Below are 18,632 nucleotides of genomic sequence, written 5' to 3'. Positions count from 1 at the left end.
AAGGCGCATTGAAGCTGTTCTGGCAGCTCATGGTGAGCCAATGCCCTGTTAAGTCACTATGTTGGCGATTCCTTTATTTTGACAGTTACCTGTATGTATGACTTAAAAAAACGTATAGTTATTACATTTATAAAAAATGAATAACACTTCTACAATGAGTATTTGTCATACCAATGTAATAAAGGTAGGCAMAATGTATTATATTCCCCAAAAACATTGGGCAGAAATAAGCTCAGGGAGACTTCTCAGAGTAACAGTACAGTACAGTACAGTGGTCTCCTGCTGGGTACAGTACAGTGTCTCCTGCTGGGCTGTGGACCTAGAGCAGGGTCATGGTTTGTAGACTGTCCAGGCAATAGGCTCCATGCGAAACCCCCAGTGGAGACTGTGGCCCTGCCAATGGTCTGCCCTAACTAACCCATGACGGGGTCGCAATGACGATGACAGGTTCTGCAGTGCCCTTAAAACAACACAGACAGCTCTGGCTATATGTGGGAGAGAGMGGGAGTAGTGTTGTCAACCTCACTGTGAAGTATGGATAGATTCTGTATTCAGGGYAATATTCAGAGGCAGCTGAGAGTTTATGGGACTTCAGGGACTTTTTGGCTTTGTGCTCCTGAGAGTCAAACGGGATGAACATGTTTAAATGAGATGCAAAAAACAAACACTAGTGCCAGGGTCTTGCTAATAATGAACTGCTATACAGATCAACATGTGACTGCCTTCTGGGGGGGAAACCCTGAATGGTGGAATTCCACATCTTGTCTTGCTCAGTTATGCATGACTAGAACAGGTGGTGTGTGTGTCTGTGGTTCGTGTGTGTGTAGGTTTTGTCTAATGTCTTTGTAGTTTATGGCTGTGTGCTCTATTAATTATTAAAACATGGATTATGTCTTTGTGTTCACCAGCAGGCTCTCGTTCCTCCTGAGCACAGTGTAGGCGAAGGCTGGGCAGGAGCAGTAGTGACAGGAGGTGTAGCAGGTGTACAGCAGCCCTGACCCTCCAATCACCTTCAACAAAACAAACATGGACACTGTCAAAAACCACAGGTAGAAAGTCAAAGGAAGAGCTGGCCAAAACCACAGTTGTTCTAGAGAGTGGATTAATGGAGAAAAAAAATTGGTCACAGAAAGACTCTTTAAAACATATCACWGTGTTGTAGGAGAAGAGCGAGAATGTCTTGTCTCTAGCAAGTACTTAAACAAACCTATCAAACAATGATGTGAATTCTGTTTGTACTGATACTGCATTCGCCTGCCACAGCTTGAGTCAATTCCACACATGTTCACAACAGCTGAGGAGCACTGTAGACAGTAGAGCAGGGTGAGGAATGAGGTGAAACAAGCTCCTGACTTCATCTCAACCATCCCTGAGCTCCTCCAACACATCCTGACACAMCCCACTAACCTTGGGGCCTGTTCAGGAGGATGTTACGTTACAGAACATTAAGATAAAAATGTATGGTGTAGAACAGATATGATTGTCTGTCAGATATAATATGGAATTGTGTCAGTTCTATTCATTCTATTTTTAGAATATAATTATATTTCATTCTATTCTATTTCTATTCTCAACGTTCACAATATCACTGAATAAACCCCTGGCATCTGGAAAAGGGATTGTGTCACCTATGGCCCCATGCAAACATTTAAAAAATGTATAGTTCCCTTTCTTCCTTGCATATTTCACTGATCTGACAGAACTAGGATGGAGAAAGAAAGGTTGTCTTRACCTATCCAATCATTTCAGATCAGCATTCCAACTTAAGGAAGGAAGGAGAGGAAGTATGCATTTTTTATGAATCCAAATGTTAAACATGTATTGGGTTTGAAAGTGGAAGACAATAATTCCATGGAGCTAGACAAGTGGCTCCAAATATTGCATATAGGCTACTCCAACACCGTAGCTGTAAAGTCTGGCACTCAAGATAGGGGTAGACATACTTTGTGCCAGACTCTCAGCTTCAGCCCCATTCTGAAGATGACGCATAAGGGCATTAATTCAGAGGATTACTCAGCCTCGTCACCACAACTAATGACTCTCAACATGACAGAAACAGGCTCCATTATTCCCCAGCCGAGACAAATTCACAGCTATGTAGTCCCTCTAAATTACCTTCTCAGTGATCTACAAAATAAAACACATCATTTGTAGAAAAGTGACGCTTCATTATAAATGAGTAACTCTTCAGGGAATATTACAATGAGTCGATTTAAAAAAGTGACAAAAGCAGAGTTGTGAGACTGTGAGCCACCCGGCTGAGGGTACTGGAGGGAGACTGTAACCTAGGGTGTGTACTCATTCACTTCCCCTCAAGGATTTAAGAACATTAAATTGGCATAAGAATACCAAAATGGTAGACACTCTATCTGCACACCAACTCAATGATTTTTTAAATACACTAGTTGAGGGGGAGTGAACCTGCGCACACTTCAGGGAGAGGGGAAGAACGGAAAATTGGCTCAATATATGGCGGATTGGCCATAGAAATATAATCTATTGTATTTCTATGGGACCGGCCTAAGCCAATCAGTGATGCTGAAGCCTCTAAAGCATTAGTCATTGAAAACCAGCTCACATTTGGGTCTTTTTTGTCCTCTGCTTGCATTTCAGAATGTGTCTCCACTTCTGAGCTCTGGCCACAAAGCAAACTTGGTAGGCCCAACACAAAACCACACTTAAACGCTCCCTGGTATTCTCCTTCCACTGTTTGGCAGCTGTTTAAGCTATCCTAGCAGGGGAATCCACAGTCAGCTAGACTGTAAATCAAGAAGCGTTACATACTCTTCAATCTCAGTAAATGAAACATGAGCTCCAGCGTGGACTGGAGTTGGCTTCTCCATTTTTATGGTAGGAATGCCAGGTTCACGCGGGACTACTTAGAGGGAAGCCGTCATGTGCCAGAGTGCTCCGAAGTTTGGAGGGACGGCTCTGTCATCAGTTCGTCACTGCCAGACCCAGTTTCAGTTGCAGCCCGTCAGGGAAGACTATAGAGAACTGCCATGGTTTGTGGGAAGTCACGACAGGCACAGGGCTGATGATTCATCTTACTCAAGGCTTCAGACTGCATCATAACTAGGGTTGCACATTTTGGGGATTATTCAGAGGTGGAAACTTTACGTGGGAATTAACGGGAATATATGGGAATTAACAGAAATATATGCAAATTAATATAATTTAAATGTAGATGTTTGCATTGGATATATTTACCATATCATATGGAGACAGAAACATAAACCTTTTACCTTATCATAAGTAGACATAATTGCAAATGATTAAATCCTTCCAATATAAATACAAATTGAACTTTAATTAAATGAGTTGACTCTTCACATGGGATGATTTCACTGAACAACAAAAAGGGAATATTGAATGATCCCCAATGATCCTTCGCATCTCCCAAAAACGTTTAACATACATCTGTAAAATTATTGTCTAGAAACTAAAGCTTTGGTTGTCTTCCTCTCAGGCTTCCATGTCTTCTCCCTGGACCTCCTCAATGTCCACCTCTTGAACATCAGACTCATCAKTTTCCAACCCTGTTGAGGATGGCTCGTTGTCAGGCCACCAATTTTTCAACCCTTGTATTGGTCAGCCTGTTGCATGCTTTGGTGTGTGTTCTCAAACAAGGACCAGTTGCGCTCTGAGGCGGCTGATGTTGGTGGGATTTGGAGGATAATGGAGGCAACAGGGGAAAGAGCCTGCATCCACAAAGTCCCTTCCACCAGGTGGCTGATGAGATATGTTGGCACGACTGCCATATTGCATCTCCATCCCAAAGCCCTTGCTTGGAAGTGTACTTCGCCAGACTGCCAAGAACCTTGCCCTCATCCAGGCCAAGGTGGCGAGACACGGTAGTGATGATACCATAGGCCTTGTTGATCTCTGCACCAGACAGGATGCTCTTYKRAGCATARMTGGGGTCCAACATGTACGCTGCAGCGTGTATGGGCTTCAGGCAGAAGTCTTCACGCTTTTTGATGTATTTCAGAACTGCAGATTCCTATGCWTGGAGCAACAGTGAAGTGGGCAGGGCAGTACGGATTTCTTCTCTTACATCTGCAAGCAGAGTCTGAACATCAGACAGGATGGCATTGTCTCCCTCGATCCGTGCAATGGCTACTGCTATAGGTTTCAGGAGTTTCAGGCAGCTTACCACTCTCTCCCAAAATACATCATCCAGAAGGATCCTCTTTATGGTGCTGTCCATATTGGCAGACTGTGATATGGCCATTTCTTGGAGACTCCTTTCCCTCCAGGAGACTGTCAAACATGATGACAACACCACCCCAACGGGTGTTGCTGGGCAGCTTCAATGTGGTGCTCTTATTCTTCTCACTTTGCTTGGTGYGGTAGATTGCTGCTATAACTTGATGATCCTTCACATACCTAAATATTTCCTTGACTCTCTTGTAGAGTGTATCCATTGTTTTCAGTGCCATGATGTCCTTGAGGAGCAGATTCAATGCATGAGCAGCACAGCCAATGGGTGTGATGTGAYGGTAGGACTCCTCCACTTTAGACCAAGCAGCCTTCATGTTTGCAGCATTGTCTGTCACRAYTGCAAATACCTTCTGTGGTCCAACATATGATTTGGCACAGTATTTGCAAATGTGCACAGCTTTTCCTTCTACATTAGCTGCAGTGAAATGTCTCCACACATCAGATAGTGCCTGTGGCATTTTCCTGTAAAGATTAGAAAGAAAATTGTAAAAAAAAAATAATAAGAATTCCATGTACAGATAAATAGTTAAGCAGTTAGATAACTCCTTTGTAAGATAAATGTTTTAAAATTAAACATGTATGGAAACAGGTGAATTAACACTCCTCAGTTAGCAGGCTCAAGCAAGCTATAACCCACATGTTAGCAAAAACTAACAAGCAAAAATTGTTAACAAGTTAGAAATTATTTAAACACACCTTGCTGTAGTCTAATATTGACTAGTTAAGAAAAAATCATGTATGTCATGTAAAATATATTCACCCCACCCAGTATTGTAATCAAAACTTACCAGAAAGCATGTAGTCCTTGGCTCAGACATGTAGTAGTGTGGGCTCAATAGCATCTCATTAGTGTGCAAGGTCTTGAGAATCAGCTGTACATGTGATGGAAGAGTGCACTGCACATGTGATGGAAGAATGCACTCTGCATGCAGAGGGTTGCAATTCCATCGAATTGGGGATAGTTTAACCAAAATATGCCACAAGACCTAGAATTGCCTTGTGTATCCCACAAAAAAAAGGTTCACTGTTATAAAGCTAACCTTTTTGATGAATTTAAGCAAAATTCCCCAAATTCCCGGGCTTCACTTCCCGATGAAAATTTCTGGGAAAATTCTGGAAATTTACCGGAAATCATATCAAATTTTATTAGTCACATGCGCCGAATACAACAAACCTTACAGTGAAATGCTTACTTACGACCCKCTAACCAACAATGCATTTAAAAAAAATACTGATAAGAATAAGAAATAAAAGTACAAGTAATTTAAGAGTAGCAGTAAAATAACAATAGTGGGACTATATACCGGGGGGTACCGGTACAGAGTCAATGTGCGGGGGCACCGGTTAGTTAAGGAAAGTTTCCGACCCTTTGCAACCCTAATCATAACTCTGGATTATTTGTCTAGATTTATCATAAAGGGGTGAAACAGTGTTTCCCCTATATTTATTTAGTAGTGGTGGACCGCCACTCCAAAAAAATATACTGTATATAAAAAAAWAAAACATTTTCTGGATGGTAAAACYTTTTCAGTGTAAACTTAAAAGACTCAAACCAGATATAAAGTATGTAGAAAATACAGTACCAATCAAAAKATTTGGACACACCTACTCTTTCAAGGGTTTTTCTTTATTTTGACTATTTTCTACATTGTAGAATAATAGTGAAGACATCAAAACTATGAAATAACAAATGGAATCATGTAGTAACCAAATAAGTGTTAAACAATAATCYAAATATATTTGAGATTCTTCAAWGTAGACACCCTTTGCCTTGATGACAGCTTTGCACACTCTTGGCATTCTCTCAACCAGCTTCATGAGGTATTCCCCTGGAATGCATTTCAATTAACAGGTGTGCCTTGTTAAAAGTTCATTTGTGGAACTTCTTTCCTTCTTAATGTGTTTGAGCCAATCAGTTATGTTGTGACAAGGTAGGGGTGGTATACAGAAGATAGCCCTATTTGGTAAAAGACCAAGTCCATATTATGGCAAGAACAGCTCAAATAAGCAGAGAAACCACAGTCCATCCTTACTTTAAGACATGAAGGTCGTTCAATGCGGAAAATTTCAAGAACTTTMAARGTTTTTCAAGTMRAGTCGCAAAAACCATCAAGCGTAATGATGAAACTGGCTCTCATGAGGACTGCAAAAGGGAAAGAAAGACCAAGAGTTACCTCTGCTGCAGAGGATACGTTCATTAGAGTTACCAGCCTCAGAAATTGCAGCCCAAATTAATGCTTCACAGAGCACAGATAAATGCTTCACACACTTTCCTCATGTCTGCAAATTTATTACAAATAAAATATCACATTTACATGAGTATTCAGACTCTTTACGCAATACTTTGTTGAAGCACCTTTGGCAGTGATTACAGCCTTGAGTCTTTTTGGYTATGACTCTACAAGCTTGGCAKTTTCTCTRATTCTTCTCTGAAGATCCTCTCAAGCTCTGTCAGGTTGGATGGGGATCGACGCTGCACAACTATTTTCAGGTCTCTCCAGAGATGTTCAATCAGACTCAAGTCCGTGCTCTGGCTGGACCACTCAAGGACATTCAGAGACTTGTCCTGAAGCCACTACTGCGTTGACTTAGCTGTGTGCTTAGAGTCGTTGTCCTTTTGCAAGGTGAACCTTCGCCCCAATCTGAGGTCCTGAGTGCTCTGGAGCAGGTTTTCATCAAGGATCTCTCTGTACTTTGCTCCGTTCATCTTTCCCTCGATCCTGACTAGTCTCCCAGACCCTGCCGCTAAAAAACATCCCCACAGCATGATGCTGCCACCACCATGCTTCACCGTAGGGATGGTGCCAGGTTTCCTCCAGACGTGATGCTTTGCATTCAGGCCAAAGAGTTCAATCTTGGTTTCATCAGACCAGAGATTCTTGTTTCTCATGGTCTGAGAGTCCTTTAGGTGCCTTTTGGCAAACTCCAAGTGAACTGTCATGTGCCTTTTACTGAGGAGTGGSTTCCATCTGGCCACTCTAACCATAAAGGCCTGATTGGTGGAGTGRTGCAGAGATGGTTGTCCTTCTGGAAGCTTCTCCCATCTCCACAGAGGAACTCAAGAGCTCTGTCAGAGTAACCATTTGGTTCTTGGTCACCTCCCTGACCAACACCCTTCACCCACGATTGCTCAGTTTGGACGGGCGGCCAGCTCTAGGAAGTCTTGGTGGTTCCAAACTTTTTCCATTTAAGAATGATGGTGGCCACTGTGTTCTTGGGGATTTTCAATGCTGCAGAAATGTTTTGGTACCATTTCCCAGATCTGTGCCTCGACACAATCCTGTCTCGGAGCTCTACGGACAATTCCTTCAACCTCATGGCTTGGTTTTTGCTCTGACATGCTGTCAACTGTGGGAGCTTATATAGTCAGGTGTGTGCCTTTCCAAATCATGTCCAATCAATTGAATTTACCARAGGTGGACTRCAATCAAGTTGTAGAAACATCTCAAGGATGGTCAARSGAAACAGGATGCACTTGAGCTCAATTTCGAGTCTCATAGCAAAGGGTCTGAATACTAATGTAAATAAGGTATTTCTGTTTTTATTTTTGATAAATTTGCAACATTTTCTAAAAACCTGTTTTTGTTGTGTCATTAATGGGGTATTGTCTGTAGATTGAGAAGGGGGAAAAAAGTATTTAATAKATTTTTGAATAACGCTAAAGCGTAACAAAATGTGGAAAAAGTAAAGGGGTCTGAATACTTTCCGAACGCACTGTATATTGCTATTCTGCCTTAAACTTTACCCTGGTCTGATTCTCTGTGCCCTGTCACAACAAACTGAGCGAACCAAATATTCTCATGGAAAAGGTCACCTGAATTTATGATTGAGTCAATGTGGCAAACAGACAGTATCAACCTATGAGCACACTCTTAGAAAAAAGGGTTCCAAAACGGTTCTTTGGGTGTCCCCATAGGAGAACTGTTTTTGGTTCTAGGTAGAACCCTTTTTGGTTCCAGGTAGAACCCTTTTGGTTTCCATGTAGAACCCTTTTGGTTTCCATGTAGAACCCTTTTGGTTTCCATGTAGAACTCTCTGTGTAAAGGGTTCTGCATAGAACTCAGAAGGGTTCTCCTATGGGGACAGCCAAAGAACKCTTTTTAGATTATAGATAAGAGTGCAGGGACAGGCCAGTGTATTCATTAGTTTCACACCAGACACACACAGCCCAGAGCTACAAAGTAGACCTACGTCCAGAAAAAGGGGGTATAAACTAAGCTCTTCAGACTGAGTTTATTTATCTAGGTGTTATTGCAAGTCAAGCCTCTTCTCAGAAGTGACGTCCAACTGGCTGTGTCATGATTCTGGTCAGTAAAAACCTGACGTTTGAAGTTTCTCTGACATCATAAAAGCTTTGAGCTGCTGGATAAAAATAGAGGCGTGGGTTGGTGGGATCAGTGGCCAGACGCCTTCACAATGTTGCAGAGTGAGTTACCCCAAATCAAGGATCATCAACTTTTCTTGAYCGGACGGTCGGGGGGCTGGAACATAATTACAAATAATTGGCAAATTGACCGCAAGAAGCCCAAAAACACACACTTTCTTTATAAAACAATATACACTTATACAATATACCCTGGTTAAATTTCTAGTGTTGTCAAATGGAAGAAAAACAGGATGCAGGTGCCATGGCAATCCTCCAACACCAGCATTGRGACACTTGGGCAGTTGCCTCAGGTTCCCTTGTTGGATTTCCCATTATAATTGACATGTTGACTGAAATCCCCTGTAGATCAATAAAGTTAAATTKAATTCAGGGAAGAACACAATATTTCCTCCTGGCTAAGAACTCAGGGGAGGAGAGAAACAAAAGGTCCTCGACTACTGAATCAAAGTAAATCTTTACTCTCAACTCCCCAAATATGGTCTACCCTCCCCTCCCTGACCCAAAACAAGGCAACTTAACCTGGTCTGGTTCAAGTTATCCCAATCACACTTACTGTACGGATATGTATCAACACTTCTGAATTAACTATTTTTCTCTGCAGACAGACAGTTCCAGGGATGGATAGAAAACAATAGCTAGGTGACAATTGCACTCAAATCACGATCTCCTTAAAGATTAGTGGTCAAAAAGTAAAAGACAAGAGGAGAGAAAGTAATCTAATCTAAGAGGAACGACATAGCTAGCTAGCATCTCTTGATTTTGGGGGTTTGTTTTTATATAACAATAAAGCCACGGAAATGAGTTACTCCAAAAATATGGGAAGATAGCACAGCTCACTGAAGGCAGCTGCCCACWAAATCTTACTCAGACATCTCCTCAGAACACCCACCCAGAGCAAATAAAACTGTCACAGTGTCAAAGGACCCCATTCGACACTTGTATATTTAAAGAGTAAATAGTATTGCAAATGGAGCAACCACACTACATGAATATGGGAAGAGTGCGATATTGGAAGACTTATCWACTTGTTTCTGCATAGGCTTTCCAACACTGTTTTTTCACTCACAGATGTTTTAGGAGAAACCGTAATAACTTTCTATGGAAATGTAGAACTGAATTTGTGCCCGGAARCACATCATGTTATAGCCTAAACATTTCCAATAAACACKACCTAATTTCACCACAGAAGTCACCAAAAACTTGAGGAGAAGGGGAAWAAACAATTAAGGAATTTATTCCAAAGAAACAGAAACCACTGTCTGTTTTTAGCCTCATTGTGTTTTTTCTGTCCCATATCATTAAAGCTGTCAAAGGCGTTTACAGGAAACTTGGGTCACAATGACCATAACTGAACTGCACTGACTGGACTGGACAGGCCCTGCTATGATGCAAGAGGACATGGCCTACAGGGACTCTGGGACTGGCTATGGATTAGGTGGTTTTCCATGAGTACAGCAGTAATTAATCAGTCCTTATGTGAGGTTCTGGCATTGGTGTCAAGTGTTGGGAAGATAATAGCTTCTCATTAGGGTGTCTATAGTATACAAGAGGGTCAAAATGCTCAAGACTTAGCTGTACATTTTCCTTTCATCGCTCTTTTGTGTGAATCATGGTCGATTGATTATCAAATGTTTCACTAGGTGGTTTATTGGGAAAGTGAGTACTCTAGTGCAAAGTGGGTAGCAGATGTTCACCTGATAAGCTCTCCGTCCACTGGGGGATGAGACACAGGTGACAGAGCGCTGGTCCACCAGGTCCAAGGCCTGGAGGGCACAGGAGCCAAACACAAACCTCAGCCTGGGAGAGAGACAGGGATAGGGGACAGGCATGGAGAGAGACCCATATTAAGGCTAGCCCTCAACGTAATGTAAAAGTACTTTTAATGGAGATATAATGCATATAAACAACAACGCAGCAATGGATATAAACAAACACCTGAGAGACAGAGRGACAGACATTAAGCCTGATAGCATCATTCCTAACACACTCAGCCAATTAGCCAGTGAAAAGCAGGTAACGAAGGAATGAAGAGGTGCTACACCAAAAAAATCACCCTTCAAGAATAACATCATACAGGACAGGATGTGGCTGTGACACAGCCACAGCACCCACTATATCTGGAAATTCTCACCAACCAACCAAGAGGGGAGGGCCCTGCTATCTGGGTGACGGCATCTCCATCCCACTGTGGAAAGCACATGCCATAAAAGGCCACCCCCTCTCCCACATAACTGGTTTCCCCAATAAAGCAAATAATCCCCAGGTAAAAATAAAGGTAAAAGGTAATACTCACGCAATAAGCAGGTCATCAGGAACTGCAAAGAAAACACAAAAAAACAGTGATGGGGTTAGAATAATTCCCTCATTTGGTTTTAAATAGGCTTTAATCTAGGATTTATTGGTAAATAATTCCTCAGAGACATAGCTTAATGAAAAATTAATTTGCAATTTCCTTTCCTTAGTTCTCATGAAGACAGTAATGGATGAGTACTGTAGTAAGGGAGGAGTTGGCTGGCTGGGCTTCTGYAGGAAATAAGGGCTTGACCTCGTTGAAGAAGCGTGTAGCTACTGCAGCTTGCAGTACGGTTTTGGAAACATAAGGAACGAGAAATAATAATAAATAATTTTCTGAAAACTAAAAGGTTACATTACTACACACCTTTATAGGGTCAGGGTTAGTGTTTCCACACGGCCATATCTCCATGTTACAGCACMTTTTTACAGAAGACAGGTGGCCACCTGTGCTAAATAGCTATCTAGCGTGCGCCGAACCTGTGTGTTTGTGTAACTGGGGAGGAAGTGTAGTTCGTCAACTGGAGGCTAACACAGACTATGGCTCTGTGTAAAACTGRTACAGTTTATCTTTTTTATTTTAAATATTCTTTCTCGCTGATATGAACGATAAGGGGCATATCAGCCTACGTTTCGAAAACCGTTTCGCAAGCGATGATTATTTAAGTTTCTAAACGTTAAAACACAGCGTCGGAATTGTAGTTCACAAGCAGCCAATCGTGGGCGAAGCTAACCACTGAAAACCCTATGGATAAGAAGCAGTGGCGGTCGGTGCCGTTTAATATTTTTTTTAATGAGCATGGTCTTTTCTATTACAGCATATCGGATGACTGTCATTCATATTCCATTCACCCAGCTCAATGTAACAATAGATTTTGGATACTCGAATTTTCCCTATACCGCCATCATGTGGTTGCTACAACCTAGCCTATGAATAAAAGTTTACAACGTAGGTGCGTGCACAGGTTGAGAGAATTTTGAATAATCAAGGTGACAGACATTGACACATTAAAAATGTTTTTACCTTTATTTATACAGGTTTTTCTCATTGAGATAAAAATCTATTTTTCAAGAGAGACCTGGTCCAACAGCAGCAGGGGGAACAAAGTTTCAGACAAAACAACTTACATACACTAACACAACATTGAACAAAACTATAGACAAACATACAGTACAACAATTACATATTASGTAAAGAAACACAAATGGCATGACTGAAAAACAGCTGTCCTAAAGACAATTACACATCTATGATATTTACATTGGCCGAGTGTTTAAACTCCACCAATGTGACTAGATCATCACARTTTTTAATGTTCAGGAGAGAATTCCAGGACCACAGAGCTGAGTAACTAAAACTATTTCTACCATGACCTGTTCTAATTTTTGGTAGGCGGGGGTCTAGATCATCAGGGCCAGGGGATTTCTTTCTATCAATATCTTTCAGGGCTTTAAGCACTTCTGAAACAGAGAAGGATAAGAAGGAGAACCTGGCGAAGGAGTGCACWGGGGGCTCATTTATACCTTTAACCTTTTCAAATAAACTGCCTGCATCAAGAAAATGCTGATGTAAGGCTTTCAGAATAGAGGTTCTCTCAGTTACAATCTGTGTGTCTACCAATAATTGTTTGGGAAGCTGTGCATCTTTTTTGCACTCCAAACCATTCACTACTTGCCAAAATTTGGAAGGATTATTTAAATTATCCGAAGTAGATTTAAGGTAGTGGTCTGCTTTCAGTTTTCGGGTCATAGCCACACCCAGATTTCGAAGATGTTTAAAAGCCATCCAATCATCCGCCAAACCAGACCATCTTGCTTTAGCCCACATAGTATTTCGTTCCCTTATGATTTTAGTAAGTTCCTCAGTAAACCAAGGGTTCTCTCTGCCCTTAATCCTGAATTTTTTWAAAGYGGGCATGSCTATTGCATACATCCTGGAATGCGTTGTGGAAGTAAGAAAAGGCTAATTCAACATCTGGGATTAATTCTATTCTATTCCATTCAATGCTAAATACATATTTTCGTAATGACACTTGGAGATCGCTTAGATATTTTACCATCTCTCACACAGGCAATAGCAAAGTGATCACTTATGTAATTTGCAAAAATACCAGAAGCATTAAATCGATGAGGAGTATTGGTTAAGAACAAATCAATCAAAGAGGATTTCAGAGGATACTATATATTCAATTTAGTTACACTGTTGACAATCTGAGTGAGATTATAGGTATTGCATAGAATTTTGAGTTGATCAGAGCTAGATGATAACCAATCCTGACTCAGATCACCCATCAAGACAAACTCTTGCACACTCTTGTCTGTATCTAGCTGATCAGGGGTGTAATCATTAGTCCAACAGTTGGACAAATTGTCTAWTGGACAAAATTCAGATATGTTTATCCCCATTTCGTTCCATTTGCTTCCGTTTAAGAAACGTTTTTCAGCAGAATACACCCCTGATCACACACAAACACAATTTACTTTCATAGCAGCCACATACAAACAGCATGACCCCTTTGATCGTTGCATAATTCCTTCTCACATCTATGCACTCTCCTCCTCTCACCTTTTCCCTTTGCTTGTGGACTTAAGTGCACAACACATCAGCTGTCTGTGACCATGTGAAAAAACTTTGCAAGCCAAACCTTAATATCATAACTGCAACACACAGCCTACATCATTGTCACTCTATTAACATCATAGTCAKCATCGCTAATACAACTAATGTGTTACTAAACCCACTACAATCATGCAGTACAGTGTACAGCAAGCAGTTTAGCAGTTACACCGGCGGGCTCCGGTGGCAATAAATAAATCAAATAAAAACGTACCTTGACTTGAATGTGTTCCAGGGTTGGATAGCCATAGCCAGCTAGCTAACATAGCAGCCCTCTCTGTTTGAGCTTGGTGTTTCAGTAGGCTAAACTAACTAGCTGCAGTCACTAGCGAAGTAAATTTAAAAAAATGAAATATAGCTCTTGCATCTCTTTCATTTTTGAAGAAATTAATTTGTTCAAAACTGTTCAACTATTGTCTTTCTCTCTCTTTGAGTAAACTACTCACCACCTGTTATGCACCGCAGTGCTAGCTAGCACTGCTTATGCTTTCAGTATGAAAGCTTATGCTTTCAGTATGAAAGCTTATGCTTTCAGTACAAGATTAATTCTTTGATCCTTTGATTTGGTGGACAACATGTCAGTTCATGCTGCAAGAGCTCTGATAGATTGGAGGATGTCCTCCAGAAGTTGTCATAATTATTGTGTCTATGGAAGGGGGTGTAAACCACGAGCCTCCTAGGTTTTGTATTGAAGTCAATGTTCCCAGAGGAGGACAGAAGCTAGCTGTCCTTCGGCTACACCATGGCACTACCCTACAGAGTGCGGTTGAGGCTACTGAAGACCTTCATTGCAAAACAGTGTGTTTTAATAAATTATTTGGTGACATGTGAACATATTTTCATTGCAAAACAGTGTGTTTTAATAAATTATTTGGTGACATGTGAACATATTTTCATTGCAAAACAGTGTGTTTTAATAAATTATTTGGTGACATGTGAACATATTTAGCATAGTTTATCTAAATAATAACTGTAATAATACTACATACTTAATGAGTATATAGTTCATTTTAGTATACTGTAAACAAATGGTATCCTTTCAGTTGAGCGTACTTGCGTCTTTCTACCGGAAGTTGATGCTGTTGTATGCAACCTCTTTGCTAGCTTGTTAGCACAACAAACTACTAACTAGACTTCGGGTGTGTTTGTATTTTCAATCTGGAGTGCTAGAGTGTGCTCTGGGCGTTCGTAAATTTAAGGCGTTGTCAGATTGTCCGTTTGTAAATTCGGGGCATTCAGAGCGCACACTGGACGCTCTGGTCGAGGAGTAGGGTTAATCCGAGCGTTCTGACCTCACAACGGCATTCAAGCACCAAGCTAACTTGCTAGCTACTTCTAGACACAAATGAGAGAACACCTCACTCTGACTATTTTACTCGCCCTAGCAGAGCTGGTTAGGCAGTTTTCATGTTATCCAGAGCGTTGGTGGCTAACTGTGCTGCTGGCAACAATTGAATTATGTTTTTTTGCTGACTTTTACTGACAAAGGCCACATTCAACGGGTGTTGAGCGTTCGTAAATGCACTGGTTATTCTATGCTCTGCCTGGCACAGTCAGACGAGAGGGCTCTGAAATCAGAGTAGATAGTCAGAGCGAATTTACAAATGCACCTGAACGACTATACCACTTAGCTAAGCTATGAATGAAGTGAATAATCAAGTCAATAAACGTTGGATAGTTAGTTAGGTAGCATAAACTAAATACTGGCAAGGTCGATGTATTAGTAGCCTACTAACGGTACAGTAGTTAGCTAACATACCTGGTACATACTGCTGTAAAGATATGCTATGCGGTTCGTAAGGATAGCGTAGCTAACAAATTGTCAGCCAACATAACGTGCAACTTATTAGAAAAGTCATTACGTTGCTCATTATTTTCATAACATTTGTCATAATTAGTTAAAGCAGCAAATTTGAATCCGTTCTTGTCGAACTTTTGCTGCCAATTTTTTCGCCATTTTCTTCAAATCTGAAAATGTTGTGAAGCCACGCTCATTTTCTGAGGAATTGCATTATGGGCCATAGAAGCACAGAAATAGTGTCCATTGCTTGTATACCTCGTATTTTGGCGAATGTAGTACGGAGCGGCCTTCTGGTCAGACTTTGGAAGCGCGCACACCACCCACAGCTTCCGAGTATATTACTCGTTAATGTCCAGTCTCTAGATAACAAGGTAGACGAAATTAGGGCAAGGGTTGCTTTCAAGAGTGACATCAGAAATTGTAACATACTCTTGTAGTACCCGGGCTGATTGTAGTACCCGGGCTGGCAAAACACTGGATCACTGCTACTCTAACTTCTGCGATGCATACAAGGCCCTCCCCCGCCCTCCCTTCGGCAAATCTGACCACGACTCCATTTTGGTCCCCTGCTATAGGCAGAAACTCAATCAGGATGTACCCGTGACAAGGTCTATTCAACGCTGGTCTGACCAATCGGAATCCACGCTTCAAGATTGTTTTGATCACGCGGATTGGGACATGTAGCCTGTAATGTAGATTTATACGCTTATTTGGTAAGTGAGTTTATAAGGAAGTGCATAGGAGATGTTGTACCCACTGTGACTATTAAAACCTACCCTAACCAGAAACCGTGGATAAAGAAACCGTGGATAATATGGACGAATACAAACAGTGTAGTTTTTCCCTCCTCAAGGCAATCAAACAAGTGAAATGTCAGTATAGGGACAAAGTGGAGACGCAATTCAACGGCTCAGACACGAGACGTATGTGGCAGGTTCTACAGACAATCACGGACTACAAAAAGAAAACCAGCCACGTTACGGACACCGACGTCTTGCTTCCAGACAAACTAAACACCTTCTTTTTCCCGCTTTGAGGATAATATAGTGCCACCGATGCGGCCCTCTACCAAGGACTNGACACCGACGTCTTGCTTCCAGACAAACTAAACACCTTCTTTTTCCCGCTTTGAGGATAATATAGTGCCACCGATGCGGCCCTCTACCAAGGACTGTGGGCTCTCTTTGTCAGTGGCCGACGTGAGTAAGACATTTAAATGTGTTGACCCTCGCAAGGCTGCCGGCCCAGACGGCATCCCTAGCCGCATCCTCAGAGCATGTGCAGACCAGCTGGCTGGTGTGTTTACGGACATATTCAATCTCTCCCTATCCCAGTCTGCTGTCCCCACATYCTTCAAGATGGCCAACATTGTTCCTGTACTCAAGAAGGCAAAGGTAACTGAACTAAATGACTATCGCCCCGTAGCATTCACTTCTGTCATCATGAAGTGCTTTGAGAGACTAGTCAAGGATCATATCACCTCCACCTTACCTGTCACCCTAGACCCACTGCAATTTCCATACCACCACTATAGGTCCACAGACAATGCAATCACTATTACACTGCCCTATCCCATGTAAGAATGTTGTTCATTGACTACAGCTCAGCATTCAACACCATAGTACCCTCCAAGCTCATCATTAAGCTTGAGGTCCTGGGTCTCAACCCCGCCCTGTGCAATTGGGTTCTGGACTTCCTGACAGGCCGCCCCCAGGTGGTGAAGGTAGGAAACAACATCTCCACTTCGCTGGTCCTCAACACTGAGGCCCAACAAGGATGCGTTCTCAGCCCGCTCTTGTACTCCCTGTTCACCCATGACTGCGTGGCCATGCACGCCTCCAACTCGATCATCAAGTTTGCATACGACACAACAGTAGTAGGCTTGATCACCAACAACGACGAGACAGCCTTAGGGAGGAGGTGAGGGCACTCGGCGTGTGGTGTCAGGAAAACAACCTCTCACTAAACAAAACAAAAGGAGATGATCGTGGACTTCAGGAAACAGCAGAGGGAGCACCCCCCTATCCACATCGACAGGACATCAGTGGAGAAGGTGGAAAGTTCCTCGGCGTACAGATCACAGACAAACTGAAATGGTCCACCCACACAGACAGTYTGGTGAAGAAGGTGCAACAGTGCCTCTTCAACCTCAGGAGGCTGAAGAAATTTGGCTTGTCACCTAAAACCCTCACAAACTTTTACAGATGCACAATTGAGAGCATCCTGTCGGGCTGTATCACATCCTGGTACAGCAACTGCACCGCCCACAACCGCAGGGCTCTCCAGAGTGTAGTGAGGTCTGTACAACGCATCACCGGGGGCAAACTACCTGCCCTCCAGGACACCTACAGCACCCAATTTCACAGGAAGGCCAAAAAGATCATCAAAGACAACAACCACTTGAGCCACTGCCTGTTCACCCCGCTACCATCCAGAAGGCGAGGTCAGTACAGGTGCATCAAAGCTGGGACCTAGAGACTGAAAAACAGCTTCTATCTCAAGGCCATCAGACTGTTAAACAGCCATCACTAACACAGAGAGGCTGTTGCCTACATACAGACTTGAAATCATTGGCCACTCTAACAAATGGATCTCTTGTCACTTTATTAATGCCACTTTAATAAATTATGTTTACATACCTTGCATTACTCATCCCATATGTATATACTGTATTTAATACCATCTATTGCATCTTGCCTATGCTGCACAGGTCATTGCTCATCCATATATTCATATGTACATATTCTTATTCCATCCCTTTACTTAGATTTCTGTATATTAGGTAGTTGTTGTGGAATTGTTAGATAACTTGTTAGATATTGCTGCACTTTCATAACTAGAAGCACAAGCATTTCGCTACACTCGTAATAACATCTGCTAACCATGTGTACAGTACGTGACCAATAAAAGTTGATTCGATTTGACATCAGGAACTTTTGGCATACTACCTAAATCCATACTATGACTAATAAGAATACTACATACTCAAAATACTATATACTACATACGCAAAATATGTGTGAGCGACCAATAAAATGTTATTTGACTTAAAATCATAGGAATCTCAATGGTCCATCTGACAATGACCATAAAACAAAGCCAAAACAACAGTGCCATCTTCTGGCTGGCATGCCCGACTAGAGATTTGACAGATGAGATTCTGTACAAGGCAAACTATAACTCACTTTTAGTTTTCTCTTGGTATGTCTTCTGTATGTCTTTGAAMAGTTGTTCGGCCACCGTAGGTAAAAATGAAGGCATCTCAAAAATTAGCTACKGCAAATATACCAGAAAAAGTTTATGGGCAAAGC

At 41.9% G+C, this 18,632-nt stretch overlaps 1 protein-coding gene across 1 annotated transcript in view; it reads right to left on the bottom strand.

Moving 5' to 3' along the window:
- Positions 1–18,632, bottom strand: part of LOC111981785 (zinc finger, SWIM-type containing 7) — a 20,540-nt gene extending 1,908 nt beyond the window's left edge. Inside the window, exons 1-4 of the mRNA XM_024013220.2 lie at positions 18,507–18,632; positions 10,905–10,926; positions 10,306–10,408; positions 906–1,010 (exon numbers count right to left, since the gene is read on the bottom strand). Coding sequence (XP_023868988.1) covers positions 906–1,010; positions 10,306–10,408; positions 10,905–10,926; positions 18,507–18,582 — 306 coding nt within the window. The 5' untranslated portion in view covers positions 18,583–18,632. The remainder of the gene's footprint in view (positions 1–905; positions 1,011–10,305; positions 10,409–10,904; positions 10,927–18,506) is intronic.

Source organism: Salvelinus sp. IW2-2015, linkage group LG20, assembly GCF_002910315.2.
Source record: "Salvelinus sp. IW2-2015 linkage group LG20, ASM291031v2, whole genome shotgun sequence".
Classification (NCBI taxonomy): Eukaryota; Metazoa; Chordata; class Actinopteri; order Salmoniformes; family Salmonidae; genus Salvelinus; species Salvelinus sp. IW2-2015.
Note: the sequence above shows the minus strand (reverse complement) of the source record. Positions and strands in the feature narration are given on the sequence as shown.